General features: G+C 37.2%; 1 protein-coding gene across 1 annotated transcript in view; it reads right to left on the reverse strand.

Moving 5' to 3' along the window:
* LOC107678539 (kinesin light chain 1-like) overlaps nt 1-16,716 on the reverse strand; it is a 37,480-nt gene that overhangs the window by 13,199 nt on the left and 7,565 nt on the right. Inside the window, exons 2-14 of the mRNA XM_016473827.1 lie at nt 15,611-15,887; nt 15,420-15,485; nt 13,948-14,112; nt 13,749-13,827; nt 10,618-10,843; nt 9,792-9,879; nt 8,511-8,612; nt 6,102-6,275; nt 5,317-5,416; nt 4,033-4,085; nt 3,734-3,823; nt 2,735-2,821; nt 2,179-2,340 (exon numbers count right to left, since the gene is read on the reverse strand). Of these exons, the coding sequence (XP_016329313.1) occupies nt 2,179-2,340; nt 2,735-2,821; nt 3,734-3,823; nt 4,033-4,085; nt 5,317-5,416; nt 6,102-6,275; nt 8,511-8,612; nt 9,792-9,879; nt 10,618-10,843; nt 13,749-13,827; nt 13,948-14,112; nt 15,420-15,485; nt 15,611-15,886 (1,668 nt within the window). The 5' untranslated portion in view covers nt 15,887. The remainder of the gene's footprint in view (nt 1-2,178; nt 2,341-2,734; nt 2,822-3,733; nt 3,824-4,032; nt 4,086-5,316; nt 5,417-6,101; nt 6,276-8,510; nt 8,613-9,791; nt 9,880-10,617; nt 10,844-13,748; nt 13,828-13,947; nt 14,113-15,419; nt 15,486-15,610; nt 15,888-16,716) is intronic.

Below are 16,716 nucleotides of genomic sequence, written 5' to 3' on the forward strand. Positions count from 1 at the left end.
TGATAAAAACCTAGTCCAGAGCATTCAGAACCTCAGATTGGGCAGAAGGTTCACCTTCCAACAGGACAATGGACCTAAACACACAGCAAGAGTGGCTTATAGACAACTCTGTGAATGGCCTTGAGTGGCCCAGACAGAGCCTGAGCTTGAACCCAATCAAATATTTCTGGAGAAACCTGAAAATGTGCGTCTGCCCCCATCCAACCTGACAGAGCTTGAAAGGTGAAGAGGCGAGGTGAAGAATGGCAGATAATTGCCAAATGCTAATGACCAAGCTTGTCGCATCAAACAAAAAAAGACTTGAGGCTGTAAAGGTGCTTCAGCTAAATATTTAGTTAAGGGTATGAATACTTATGCAATGTACTTATTTTAGTTTTTTTACTTTTAATTAATTTACGAAGTTGTGACAATTCTGTTTTTGCTTTGTCAGTATGGTGTATGGAGTGTAGATTGATGTGGGGAAAAAAGTACATTTAAGCAGTTTAACATAAGGCAGCAACATAACAAAACGTGAAAAAAAAAATGAAGGGGTATGAATACTTTCGCAAGGCACTGTATAAGCAAGAAAGACAGAAAAGGGAAATTCAGGTTACTGAGGTCACAGCCAAACCAGCTTGATGGGAGCCTCCCACAATCTGAGTTGGGGTGGGATCTCGCCAGGGGGGATGCTGATTGGTTGTCTTGGCACTATGGTTACTGTTGCTATGGCAGCATAAAAGTTGTGACTCAGAATTGCAGAGAGACTACAGCAGAGGTGTGATGGTCAAAACAGCAGCTACAAAACACTTGCCTTACAGAGGAGAATGAGTTCATATTCATCTAATGAACAGCTACAAAGAAAAAGTTAATGAATGAATTCTGTTTAGATCATTCAGTGTTCATTAAACTTGTGGAATATTTTTAAACAATTGATTGTATTTGGCACAAAATTAATTGTTAATATTAGGATGTTTACCAAAAAACAGCAACTGCATGTATTTCAATAATGCTTAGCAATTTTTTTTTATAAACTGCAGGTAATTTAATTTTTTACTCTCTAAAGACATTTTTCATATACACATTTCATATAAATACAATCAATTAACTTATGTAACTGAAAAATGATCAAACATTGATACTTTTGGATATAGAAAGTGTTTATGAATACACTACCACTTAAAAGCTTGGACACACCTCTTATAATAATAATAATAATAATAATAATAATAATAATAATACAAAATTATAATTAATTAATAACAGAATGTATTAAATGTAACAATATTAAAAAATATAATAATTTAGTTATTATTATTATTGCTACTATTATATAAAATAACATTATTAGAATAAACATCAAAGTGTATCTGAAGAATCTGTTTACAAAATTAACTTCAAGCATTTCTGCATAAGACTTTAAATCAAAAGGTTTTAAAATCAAACAAATTCAGTCAAGTGTCTCTAAATGTTTAACTGGTAGCATATTACATATAAATGAGTATGTATAAAATATACTGTATGTACTAAATATAACAGTATGTACAATACAACCTCAACAGTGAATGGATGTAGTTAATTCAGGGTTGAAAGGGTTAATAGGGTTTCAAGTCAGGCCACTATTAAGCTCTACAGGCAAACAGATCAGACACTCAATCAGCATGAGGACTATGACTGCAACAATGTATGGAGTCACAAAGTATAAAGAGTAACTCTAATCCAGCACTATTTGACCCCCAGAAACACAGGCCTGGAGATGCCTTCTTGAGGGTCTTTCCACATGCCATTCTTACTGTTGGTCTCTGAGAACAACAGTACTAAACTGACTTTGGTTACTTTTATACTTTTGATACTAAACCCCATACAAGCCACTGTTGCCAATCAATAGTCCTCTAATCAAATGAGACAATATAATTAGCTGCATCTAATTTAAGGTTTGATCTGCTTCCAGTGATTCATGTTCCTGTTTTAAGTAACTGGCACAGACACGAATGCACTATTCTTCATGTAATCTAATTATGGATGTGAGGTGGGGTGGATATATTCAGAGGCCCATGAGGGGCTTCATTGTGTCTTGTCTGGTCAGAATTACAAGCTGCCCTATGTCACTATCCTTTCACTGTATATTTCTGCCTGCCAGGACTCTGAGACTTATGGGGCATTATAGTGTGTGTGGGGCTGGGCGGTGTGTACTGTACTTACCCCGTTCCACTCCACGCTCATACTCACTTCCTCTCCTCCGTCAGGGCCGCTTTCGTACTTCACCGTGTCTGAGGTCAGGCTCTCACGGCTCCGCTGCTTCTCTCGTACTTCAGGGTCTCCCAGCACCTCTGCCACACGCTGCTTATGTGCCGTGTCCAGACCCTGCAGGAACAGAGACAAGACAACACACTGAAAATGAACAAATGTGATCTGAACTCAATCTTTTTTTAACAACCTATATATCTAATTACCTATTTATAGAAAATGACACTGACTCCATATTCTAGGAAATCTTAAAAGTTGCACAGAGTACTTTTATGACATTAATATGGCACTTTTTGTCCCTTTTTTAAGCTAAGGGAAAGACTGATAAACATAATTGCAGCCAGAAGAGCTTTAACTGTAATAGCATTACAGAAATCTTTAAACACCTGACTACATGCCTAGCTAAACCTTTATGAGGCCTTAATAAAAACCTATTGAATCCTGAGTGACAGATTTCAATTCATAGTTGACCCATTTACATCTGACTAACAGAGCACACACACACACAGACCTGCTTTCTAGAGCGCAGAGCCGCCTCCTCCAGAGTCTCTGCAGCCTCAAACTTGCCCTGTCTCTTGTAGAGAGCTCCGAGATTCCTCTCCTCCGTCAGGGCCGCTTTCGTACTTCACCGTGTCTGAGGTCAGGCTCTCACGGCTCCGCTGCTTCTCTCGTACTTCAGGGTCTCCCAGCACCTCTGCCACACGCTGCTTATGTGCCGTGTCCAGACCCTGCAGGAACAGAGACAAGACAACACACTGAAAATGAACAAATGTGATCTGAACTCAATCTTTTTTTAACAACCTATATATCTAATTACCTATTTATAGAAAATGACACTGACTCCATATTCTAGGAAATCTTAAAAGTTGCACAGAGTACTTTTATGACATTAATATGGCACTTTTTGTCCCTTTTTTAAGCTATATATTCACCACACGTTTGTTGTATAGAAAAGGCATTTTGAACACTTAGAATAAAGTAACATATTTTACACATTTTATTTAATAATAAACAAATAAATAATAATAATAAAATACTATATTGCTGGACAAAAGTTTGGAATAATTAAGATATAATAATATGTTTATTATTATTATTATTATGTTGAAAATAGTTGTGCTGCTTCATATTTTTGTGGAAACCATGATGCACCACCATTCAAAAGTCTGGAGTAATAATACTTTTATTTAGCAAGGATGGGTTTAATTGATCAAAAGTGGCAGTAAAGAGCTTTATAATGTTACAAAAAATTATATAAAAAAAAAATGCTGTTCATTAAACTGTTTATTCATCAAATAATCTTGACACAGTAATAGGAACCATTACTAATAATTGAGCACCAATATTTTTAAATATATTAAAATTAAAAAAAGTTTTTAAAATGTGATATTTCACAATATTACAGTTTTTACTTTATTTTTGATCCAATAAAAGCCTTGATGAGCATAAGAGACTTTTCTGGTCGAAAGTGTATATATATATATATATATATATATATATATATGTATGCAGCAGATGAGGAAATATCTGACCTGTCTACTTTACAGGCCTTGTACCAGCCACCATACTCTCCAAACGGAGAACCATCCTTCTGCTTGCCCTGAAACAAAGGAAGCACTTAACTCTCAAAATCTCAGAAACACTGAAAGCACCATCTGGACAATGCTGATATTCAATGTTAAAAAGTTATAATTTCTACCGTGTTCACCACAATTACCTGACATTTATCTGACACAATTATCTGACATTAACAGATTACCAGCAAATTACTAAATTACTCTTCTCATGTGACCCTTGACCTGTCCTCACCTTGCTCTGTTCTTCTCTCTCCTCTGCATGCATCCAGATGGGTTTATTTTCATCTGCAGGGGGAAACCAAGGACATAAAAACAGCATCAGTTCAAGCCCAAACACACACACACACACACACACACACAGCCATTAAGTTCAATATAATGAGTGATGGTGTTCTAGTGCCTGAGGTGATCAGTGAGTTCACTGACAGACACAGTGGGAGCTTTTAGCTTACAACTGAGCTCTCTGTTAGAGCTTCACAACTGATCAACATCTCTACCTATCAATTAGTGTGTGTGTGTGTGTGTGTGTGTGAGCTAGCAAGCTAGTAAGAGAAAGAAAGAGGATACTAGTGCAAAAGTCAAAAAGGTGTGTAAGCATTAGGGCTGGGTGATATAAATATTGTCTTGATATTCAAGCTAGTAAGAGAAAGAAAGAGGATACTAGTGCAAAAGTCAAAAAGATGTGTAAGCATTAGGGCTGGGTGATATAAATATTGTCTTGATATTTTTAGCCTTCTGACATGAATGAATACATATCAATATTTATGTATTTTCACTGAAATGGCTTAAAAGAGCAGGACATATTTTCCTAAACAAACATCTAGCTAATTAGATTAAAATAAATAAATATTTATTTATAAATGTTTTTTTTTTATCATGTTCACAGTTATATAGTTATATATCACATGCTATAGGCACTAATATAGCAATAAACAGTAATAAACAGCAACATTTACATATATTTCTTACTAAAACATTTTAAGATAAGAAATGACACAAATAAATTCAAAACTGATTAGTCAGTTTTAAAGATTCACTGAAACTATGGACAATAGCTTGAAATGACTCAAGGAAATGAATGGCACTTGCCAACAGATACCGACAGAGACAATATTAAAACATTTTATTAAACTATATTAAACCATTTCTGGCTGAGCGCTCTCAAGCGATCTCATGATTACAAAATTAATCTAATGAAGCAATCTTCAGCAAACATAACGGCCAAATATAGCCATTTTCACGATGATTAACTTTATATTACCAGCAACATCATAACACATTTAAAATGAATAAAATCATATTCCCCAGCTCTATAGAGCACGTTAAGCTTCATTATGAATTGTGTGTAAATTCCAGTGTCCTTAGCTGAGCTGCTGCTGACAGCATAAACCCTATTTAGAACGTTTGTGAGCTGTAGTTTTGAGTAGAATATTATAGAGCAAATTTAAATACCCTATAGAGAACAACATAAAAGATATTCTGAAAATGCTTGGATCAGGAATAAATGCACACGTACCATCTACAGAGCCAAACTCTCTCTCATGGGCTCTGGTGAGGATCTCTTTATACAGAGTCTCCGCCTGCTTAAACTTCCCCTGCTTCAGATAGCATGAAGCCTGAGAAAGAGAACAAATGGATCATTAAGAAGGATGGACTTACTTGAATATTTTTAGTAGATAACAACAATCACATGTTCCAGATTTCACTTGAGTATGTATATTCATTAATTACAAAAAAAGTTGATAGACCCTATACACTACAATATATGCACCTAATTAATTAGAAATAAAGCAGTGCTTGTGCTTGATTGCAGTTGGTGTTAATTTGATCCACAATTGTCTGATCAGTGGCTGATACATTGGCACATCTAATCATAACTTGCAGAAAACCTAAACCTCAGTCTGCTGAAAGATGTCTGAGTCTGAGCAGGAGTGTATTTACTCTAAAAGCTTCTTCCATTACACTAAAACCTGAATGATCCATATCTCTGATGAGTACAATCCGCTGAGATGACAGAAATCCTGCAGCAAATAACACAGCAGACTCAACACCATATGGATACATTTCTTAAACCTTAAACAAAAGCTGACAGAGTCAGATCATCATTTCAAAATGAACCTGTGGTATTATAATGGGATATTTTATTGCTAAGTTAATCTATTATTTAGCTCTGACAGTCTGTAGGAGGTTTTGTTTTTCTCTAAACATACTCAGAAATGCATATATCCACAAATGATATCCACAAATGGAAGTCTGCATTTTTAAATGAATGTAGAGTGTGAAGTGTGAGTGGGTTTGTACCAGGTTGTTTTTGGTCTTGGCCACATTGGGGTCGTCAGGGCCCAGATTGGTCTGGTAGATGTCCAGGGCCCTCTGGTAGTAGTACTCCACCTCTTCATACTTGCCTTGGTTCTGACACAGCAAGGCCAGATTATTCAGCTGCTTGGCAACATCAGGGTGGTCCTTTCCTAGCACCTGACAAACAAAAACAAACACACGGCAGGTTATTCAGCTCCTTGAGACATTATCTTGTCTTACACTGATTGTAGCAGTTTACACCCACCCACAGACCGACAGTGGATTACCAGGTTATTCGGCTGTTTGGAGAGGTTAGGTCTATTAGTTAAAATAGCTACTCTGAAGGGCCATTCACACAGAACGAGTTTTTGCATTCCACTGTGCTGTTTTTCTATGCAAACATGCACTACACCAGGGGTAGGCAAGTTCGGTCCTAGAGAACCGCAGTCCTGCAGAGTTCAGCTCCAACCCTAATCAAACACACCTGAACAAGCTAATCAATGTCTTCAGGATTACTAAGGCTATAGGCAGGTGAGTTTTTTTTTCAGGGTTGGAGCTGAACTCTGCAGGACTGCGGCTCTCTAGGACCGAACTTGCCTACCCCTGCACTAGACAGATGTGTCTGACCACATCTTTTGCAGCATCTTGCACGATACAGCATTCTAAAAAGTGCCACGTTTTCAGAACGCTGTCATGCGCAAGATGCTGCAAGTAAAACGTTTTTCAACCTTTTTAAAAAAATGCATCTCTAGACCTTGCGTTTTTTTTCATCTCACTGCCTTGCGTCTCACGTTTTTGCATTTCACTGTCCAACTTTTGCATTGTTATTCTATGTAAATATGCACTAGAGTTGACTGCTGCACTTGCGCCTCGCTTTTTTTGCAGCACCTTGTGCATGACACGGTTTTTAAAAAAATGAAATGCTCAAGTTAAAGCACTTGCGTTTTTGCATTCCACTGCGCTGCTTTTCTAGTTTTTCTATGTAAAAATTAGATAAATGGATGTGTTTGATCATTGCATTTGTGTCTCACGTCTTTTGCAATGTCTTGCACATGACATCGGTCTAAAATAGTGGTGCTCAAGTTAAAAGTAGTTCAAATTTTAAAAAAGATCTCTAGACCTTTCATTTTTTTATTCCACTACCCGCTCCTCACTTCTTTTTTTTTTTTTTTTTAAAGCAAAATGCATTCTGTATAAATGGCCGCTTATATTTTTACGATTTTATATATACTTTCTATTTGAATATATTTTAACATGTAACTGATACCGGTGATGCAAAGCTTTCAGCAGCCATTACTCCAGTCTTCAGTGTCACATGTTTCTTCTGAAATCATTCTGCTTCATATTTTTGTTAAAAGCATGATGCATTTTTTCAGGATTCTTTGATGAACAGAAAGTTCAAAAGAGTAGCATTTATTTGAAATAGAAACCTTTTGAAATATTATGAACGTCTACTCTTTTACTGTCACTTTTGCTCAATTTAATGCATCCTTGCTGAATTTAAGTATTAATTTCTTTATAAACAAACAAATCTTACTGACTCCAAACTTTTGAAAGGTAGTGTACGTTTTTGTTAATACCGCCCAAGAAAGGACAATGTGAAATGTCTGCAGAAGTGAAGCGACGAGGGTTTGGATTCAGCAGGTTGTATAAGCTTTCTCTCAGCTCTGCATGTGCGAGACGCAGCACTCTGAGTAAGACTCTCAAGACTTCCAGTAAGAGCTTTATCACACAGGCTTAGAAGAAAACTCCCCATAAAGAGATCGAAATAAATCTGTGACACAGCGTGTCTAAGCACACCATCCTCATCTGCACAGAGGCTGTGTGGCTGCTGCAGGTGTGCTGTTCTGCAATGTGGTATATTTGGATAGGAGAAAAAAGTTGGACAGAGGACTGTGGAAGGGGAAGATCACAATAAAACTCCAAGTAGCAGAAAATAGTCTTAAATAGTGAACTGAAATAGTAAGTCCTTCGCAAGAGGTCCAATGGAAAAATATAAATGTCCTATTTTGGAAAGATAGGTGTCAGTCTTCCTGATCTCTACAAACACAACTTGAAAAAGAGGCTTGTGTGTAATTTCAGGTTTTTTAAGTTCACAAAGTTTAGCATTTTAAAAGTTAATGCAGAATAGTAATAACCCCTAAGAAAATAAATAGGGTTTCTTCAGCTTCATTGCTTAGAGCTCAGAACATAAACATTTCCAAGATGTTTCGAGACTCTTTTCACAAAACTAGTTTCTGAAGTTAGATGCTTTATTCTTTAGTCTTTTAATGAAAGGGATGAAACATAGAGAGAGAAAGGCAATGTACAGAACTGAGAATACGAGTTATGCTTTGCAAAACCGATTGGGAATAAAGACTAAAGTTATTACAAAGTCATACACATGATTCATCAGGTTGACCTTTCACCCACCTTCTCTCTGATCTCCAGTGCCCTTTTACACAGAGGCTCTGCTTCCTTGTACTTCCCTCGTTTGCCATAAAGAACGGCCAGGTTGTTCAATGTGGCAGCCACCTGCATACGCAGGAAAACATGAATATATACATTTATAGACATAGATATATTTCAGTCATACAGCTACAAAAGTCAAATAAAACAATCAAAAGAACAAATCAACAATTGTGAATTGGTGCAATCATTTATATACAAGCAGTCATTTCATCTTACTGAAAATGATTACTTGCTGGAAATCTGATCAAGGTGAAATGTCCCCATTGTGGCTGCCTAGCACGCTAGCATACACACATAAACACCCTGTGCTGTTACAGATGTGTTCTGATCAAACTTTGATTTAGATACCTCAGTGCATGTGAGACACATGCCTGTGTGACAGACGGCAAGCGTGAGAAAAAGGAAAAGAGATACAGTAGGGCTGGGCGATATATAGCGAATATTTTGTCTTTTGATGATATTACATATTTATATTATATTCATAATACTATATTTATGTATTTATTCTGATATTTATTACGGTGTTAAAAAGGATGATTTTTCATTTCATCAAATAGCAATTTCAGACAAATACTAGATTCAGAATGTTTCATGTAAGCACTAAAAAAAGTAAAAAGAAAATAAATAATCCAGGCATGTTTCCCCCAAGTTTTTCAACAAATGCACACAATGAAAAATTATATTTAAACATTTTCATTTACATTCACCAGTATAACAGTACACAGTAATAATACATCAAAATATTATATTCAAAGACTTTGTATATATATGTTTTTTGAGTGATGATGCAAACAAATAATGAAGTGCAAGTTTTTAGTCTGGAGGATTGTGATACCTGTTTGAAAAGTGCATTAAAATCATTACGAAACTCACAATGTTGCTCAATTTCATATCGCCCAAAAATCATCATGAATAAATTTTGTGAAAAATCAATACATCATCCAGCTTTAGAAAGCAGCCAGCTAGAAGATAGAGAATGAAACAGAAGACAGGTCTATAAGAGGTGTTAAAGTATCTAACCTCTGCAGAGAATTGTGGGACGCTGGTCCTGATGGGAGGGCAAGACATAAGCTTCACATGACAAACTTAATAAACGTCAGCAGCCTGTGCTGCTTATTTCAATATACACACACAACATGCTCACACACACACAGAAGAGACAAGCTGTTTACACTGTTTTTTCCTGTAATGTGGAGAGCACATAGAGCCAGACACACTGAAGAGTGTAGGACGGGTTCTTACCGCAGGGTGGTCTCTGCCCAGGGTCTTCTCTCTGATGGCCAGTGCATCATTAAGGAGGTTTGCTGCCTCTTTGTATTTATTCTGGTCCCTGAAGAGCAGAAATCACATTCAAATCAATCTACTGCAATTCGTTGTGCAACAAAGGGCTGTTGCTAAGGTCTTTCAGAAAAAAAGCTGTTTCCATGGCAACAGGGTGATGGCACAATAGCCTAGTGTCCCAAATGCTTTGCAAACCGGATATTACCATAGTTTACAACAAAAGCTATAGATGATGAGGTTCTCAACCTATTTGTTTGAAGCACTTGTTGATACCACAGTGCGGTTTAAAGGGGTCATATGATGCGATTTAAATTTTTCCTTTCTCTTTGGAGTGTTACAAGCTCTTGGTGCATAAAGAAGATCTGTAAAGTTGCAAAGACTAAAGTCTCAAATCCAAAGAGATATTCTTTATAAAAGTTCAGTCAACCACGCCTACCTAAAACGGCTCGTTCTAACACGCCCCCACATATCTAAGTCACTATGTGGAAATATTAGCATAATGCCGCCCAAATGTGCACGCAAAGAAAGAAGGCGTGGTTTCAGGAACAGCAGTTGTGTTGATGCAGCCATGTCAGGGAGACGCTGTGTGTTTCAGTGTGAAAGCATCTTTAAAATAGCATCATATGACCCCTTTAAAAAAAATAAAATCTTACTGCCCCCAAACTTTTGAATGGTAGTCCACATACGTGAGCAGTACTTGTGACTAACATGCTTAAAACTATACAGTAAAGTCAGCTGAGTGGACAGTGGACAAATATATATTACAAAGCTGAAGTTTTCTGCTGACCTGTAGACGAGGGCGAGAATGTTGAGCATGGTGGCTACATCAGGATGATCGTGTCCAGATGTTTTCTCCAGATCTTCCAGAGCCTGTTTGCAGAGAGGAACGGCCACCTCATACCTGCCCTGCGAGGCGTACTGGATCACCAGATTGTGGAGGGTTCTGAGACGAGCGGGGATCTCGTAACCGCCCTGCTGCGCTGCTGCCACTGCACTGCTGTGAGGAGGCTGGACTGGTGGGGCAAGAGAGAATGAGATACGGTAAAACAAAATGTATAATACTTGGTAAAAATCTTACAACTAAATATCTGCTGTGTCTATGGCTGTTTCGCTAGATGGCCATCTGCCAAAACATTGAAAACAACCTGCATGGTCACAAAAAATTGGGCTGCACGCGGATGGTGTGGATCACGATGCCGGCTCAAAATCATGATGTCTGTCAGCCATCGTGATGGACGATGGCATCATCTATTGGCCCAACCTTAGTTCCCATACCTAGTGAGCTGCCTACCTAGACAGTATTTGTAGGCATGACGGACCCAAAACAAATGGTATTCCACACAGTAGAGGCAGCAATATGATAGTGCCTTCGAAGGTGCATCGCTTTAGTATTTGTGGTATATACCAGGAAATATAAGGAAATACCAGAATGCACTTTGGCAAACTCAGTGAAAAATGTTGAGAGATAAAATATTTCATTCAACATTACATCTACATCTAAATATAAAACTTTTACTTAATATTTGTAAGCATTTTAGTGCTTATTAGAACATTTTTGTTAGCTTAGCAACATGCTAATATCAGACTATAGTAGAGTTTCTCAACTTTTCTGAGTTGGAAGGCCCCCCACTGTTTTATTAACAGAAACTAGGAGTGTTGATATTAAATTAAATAAAAACAATAATTATTGACGGGAGAAAAGAAATATGATTTCAGATTACACTTGATTTCATGCATATTTTCATATGTATTTTTATTAGTTAGATTACTGTAATATATTAATAATAATTGTAATAATAATAAAAAATTATAACACATAAAATATAATTTAAAAAAAATCAGATTTCATTTAAATACTTTTAAGTCATCTTGAGGCCCAGCAGAAGTTTACTGAGGCCCTCGAATGGCCCTGCTATTGGAATGTAATAATTTGGTATTGGAATTGAAGTGTCTTGTGTGGTTCTCATGAGTGATCACTAACAGAGATGCTGTTAAAGCAGGGTGTTTCAAATCTCTCTTTTCAGGTTTCATTTCAGATGCTGCCAATGTAGACAGCAGCAGACATTTAACTTTCTTCTGGAACAAAATCTGTGTGTTTGAGTTAAGATGGTCAATTAGCAAAAGTCAACAAGTAGCTTCTTTCTAAGCACTTCTTAAGGTCACTTATAGGCACAAGATCTAAAAGCATGTATTTCCCGATGTGAACTTGCCTCAGACTTAAAAGACCGAAGCTAACTTCAAATTAGCCAACTCAAATAAACTAAAAATTATTAAAAACATGGCAAAGTGACAGTGAAAGGATTACATTGGCAGCACTTCAGGAATGAGAAGAAGAGATTAATGCGATCTTTCTTAGAGCAGATTAATGTCGGCCTCTTTGAAAACGCCTGCTGGAGATCATTTACTGCAGGGATGCATCATTGAGAGAGAAACAGCCGTCTGGCATTCATGTGTCAGAATGAGGGCTAATCTGAGCACGCTCAGGACTCAGCAGTGTCAGCCTGTGACATATGATGCCGCAAACTCCCGTGCACTGGAGCGCTCTCTGTCACAACACGACCCACGCTGCCCTTTGATCCTGCTCTGCAGTCAATGAGCCAATTATCAGGCAGGAGAACAGAGAAAGTGGAGGGGATGAAAGGAAATACAAGACAGGAAACTCTTTCTAGCAGAAAATAAGGAAAGGAACTGTTGTTTGTTTCCCTTCCCCCATCAACCCACTGCACATTTTAGTTTTCCATAATTTACACTTTTTAGTTGACTAAAATACAATTGTGGTAAAATATACGGATACGAAAAGAGTAAGAGGAGAATGTAATATATGTCAAATGAATGTAATATATTTTTTCACTCTCAAGAAAATTATATTTCGAGGTCATTGCACATTTTTTAAATATTAAAATGAAAAATTTCAGTGTACGGTGATGGTATCAGATGGTGATATGATATCATACTACAGTGAAGTACAGCGGGGTACAAAAGTCTGAGACCACATTGAAAATCTGTGATTGTCTCATTTAAACCCAGATATAAATAGATTATTTGTTTGTGTGAATATACATTTATATAAATATAGAGATTTATTTAATATACATTACTGTTCAAAATGTGGAGTCATTAAGTTAATTTTTTTAAAGAAATTAATATTTTTATTCAGAAAGTATGCAGTAAATTGATCCAAAATGACAGTAAAGACTTGTTAAAAAATATTTCTATTTCAAATAAACTGTGCTCTTTTGAACTTTCTATTCATCAAAGAAACTTGAAAAAAAGTATCACGATTTTCACAAAAATATTAAGCTATTAATATACTGTGTAAGAAATGTTTCTTGAGCACCCAAACAGCATATTAAAATTATTTCGGAATGAAGACTGGAGAAATGGCTGTTGAAATCACAGGAATAAATTACATTTTAAAATATATTAAAATAGAAAACAGTTATTTTAAACTGTAATAATATTTCACAATATTACTGTTTTACTGTATTTTTGGTCAAATAAATGCACTTAGTGAGAATAAGAGACTTTTCAAAAACAATTGAAAATCCTTACTGACTCCAAAGTTCTGAATGTTAGTGTAGAAATTTAATTAAAAATATACATTTTATATTTATCATTTATTATATTTATAAATGATAATTTATTTCATTATTATTTATTTTTATGTCACATTAAAACAAATGTAAGCAAATTTGTGACAAATTGTTTAAAATTAGAAACTTTTTTACTAGTGGTCACTGACTTTGCTGAGACTTGTATACCATTAGCCTGAGTGGTTACCACTTTCTAGTATCATGATATGTCAATGGTACTTCATACCATAGTGTTTTAATTGGGATAGGTCTATATTTTGAATTTGACTTTTCTATGTGTCCTGTGTTTTGCCAGGTCAGAGGACCGGAGATGAGTGCTTCTTACTGCCATGGCCCGGCTCATCCTGCTCATCTGGGAAAAGATCATCCAGTGTCTCCCTACTAGAATCAGAGTCCTTATCATCCTGATGAGAGTGAGGTGGAAAGAGGTGGAGAGAAGCACAGAGTGAGACTTCAGAAAAAAAGGCACACAGAGATAAAGGTTCTATGACAGACGTCAGGAGGAAAACAAGATCGAGTCTCACTGATGGGCTGAGGTCCTGGTCATATTTCTTGAGCTGGTTCATGAACTCCAGATGTTTCTTCTCCTCCTCCAGCTGGGCCACGCTCTGCTCACTCTTCTGCAGCCGCTGCTGGGTTCCTGCCAGCTCGTCTCTCAGCCACTGGTTCTCCTGACACAGCCTCCGCACCTGGAGAACAGGAAAAGCAGCCTCAGGGCATTTTCACACTAGAGCTTTTACACTCATTTGTGGAAGAGAACAGCAACAGCCCACTTTTTCAGCAGCCCTACTTCAGGAAATATTTTCCCCTTTCTTTTACCCATAGTCATTAAAAGAAAAATCCTCAATAAATCCATAAACCAAACCCACCAGCACAGAGGTGAATAAGAGCATTATAAGCCAAAAACATTATCTTATATTTCTAATCTTTAATGAGGGACATGCATGAAGCAAAACTATTAATAATGAGTCATAAAAAAAAAATATATAAAATAATTATATATTATTGTACACTGTAAAAAAAGTTTGTAAAAAATAGTAAAAATACTTTAGTAAAAACCTGTTAATTGGTGAACTGTAAGTTACCTTACCATATACAGTGAAAACTTGCATTTTATGTAATTTTACTGTAAAATACTGTCAACTGTATGGTTTTTGGAAGTAAAAACTATAAATGACCATATCATTTACACTGAAAAACAGAAAAAAAGACATTCCTTGTGTGAAATCATATGTTTTGTTTCTACATTAACGTACAATAAGATGTGTTTGTGTTACATATATGTTATTTAATTGTTTAATGCATTATCTCAGTGTTGTCATTTCAGTGTGTATTTTTTGTGTATGACCCTGTTTTATGGACAGGCCACTTATAAATAATTCATCCTTCTATTTCACCACCTGTATTATTATGGTGAATTGACTCCATAGTTCTGTTTCCATAATTGATTTGCCTGTTTTCCTGTTTATCACTGTGAAGCTGCTTTGACACAATCTGTACTGTATATAAAGCGCTACAGAAACAAAGGTGACTTGACTTACAGCATCACTACATTTTAAGGTAAAAAGCAGATTTTGGTAGTTCATGCAGATTGGTATACTAACAATATATCACTATTAAGTAAAACAGGCACTAATATGCAATCCTGTAATATTTTTACAGTGAACAACAGCTGCCAGTTTTTACCATAAATTTAACAGGATACTTGTTTACGGTATATGATATTTCTTGGTAACTGTTGGTAATTTAGTAACTAGCCAAGAATTTGATTAACAATGTGATTTTAATTTAATTTTTTAAAAATTGACTTGACCCAACTTGGAGCCAAATAATACAATGTCAAATACAATGTCAAAACATATCAAATTAGTGCAGGGGGATGGAACTGAATTTGAGTTTGGATCTTACAATCAAACCAAACTTGTGTGCCTGTGCGCCACTGAACCCAAGAGCACGATTAAATTTTTGATGTGGTGCAGTGTGTCTGTGTTTGTACCTGTGCTCGAAGCTTCTGTTTCTCTGCCTCCACTGCACTCAGATGCCCTGACAGAGCCATCATCACCTGTGCCGATCGATAAAAGAAAGAAAGAGAGAAAGTAGCCTTCCTGTTACTATGGTTACAAGAAAATTTATAAAAAAAAAACATTCCCTATTTCATCCCACTTTGGAAGCATTTCCACACTGCACCTGTGCTTCACTAAGGCCCAGCTCCAGCATCTCCATAGAGCGTTGGATCATGGCTGTCTTCTCCTCAACAGCACGACCCTCCTGGCTCTGTTTGAGGCAGTGCAAGGTCCCCATCAGCCCCTCCAGGATGGTCTGATGTTCTGCACGGAGCGCCTCCAGCCCCTGCATGACCTCTCGTGTCCGACATAGCAGCTCATCCTGGGACAGCTTCTCTCCGGGGTCCCCCTGCCCGTCCGTCTCCTTCACACACACCACGCTCGACATGTCCTCACGCATCCTACAGAGAGATACACAACACATGAGAACAGAAGTCTGGGAACTTTTACTGTTAAGAGGAGTGTGTTTGTATAATTGATCAGACATGAAAAGACACTGAAGGCAATTAAATGGGAGTCATCTCTTCTTTGTTCTTGTCCTTGTTCTTGGAACCCTTCACGAATAACTCAAGTCACTGTAAATGTGAGGTGGCGAAGAAAACTCTACGACTTTCCAACATCTCTAGGAAAAAGAATGAATTCCCTACCAACTCCCATAAAACACCATGGGAACTGGACCCAGAATGCACTGTAGAAGTTACATGGCCAACTGAACCAAACATCTCCTCAAACCGAGTTTTATTTACTTTTAATCCAGATTTGGCTTCTCTCACTGAGCCAAACATCCACATTGCCTTCAGGAACATACATAACAGGACTAGGAACCTATAGAACGGCTTGCGTGTAAAAAATCTGCTTAGCCCACTTGCAAAGATTTAAACAATGACAGTTTCACTTAACAGTATTCAAGTTGAGGCAACGGACATCAGCAAAAGTGGGCTCAAAAGTGAGGGAAAACACTCACATGGGCAAAAGTGAATGGGGAAGTCGTGGCCTAATGGTTAGAGTCGGACTCGTAACCCAAAGGTTGCGATTTCGAGTCTCGTACCGGCAGGGATTGTAGGTGGGGGGAGTGAATGTACAGCGCTCTCTTCCACCTTCAATACCACGACTGAGGTGCCCTTGAGCAAGGCACCGAACCCCCAACTGCTCCCCAGCATAAATGGCTGCCCACTGCTCCAGGTGTGTGTTCACGGTGTGTGTGTGTGTTCACTGCTGTGTGTGTGCAGA

This window comes from Sinocyclocheilus anshuiensis, unplaced genomic scaffold (assembly GCF_001515605.1).
Source record: "Sinocyclocheilus anshuiensis isolate Anshui unplaced genomic scaffold, SAMN03320099.WGS_v1.1 scaffold536, whole genome shotgun sequence".
Lineage (NCBI taxonomy): Eukaryota > Metazoa > Chordata > Actinopteri > Cypriniformes > Cyprinidae > Sinocyclocheilus > Sinocyclocheilus anshuiensis.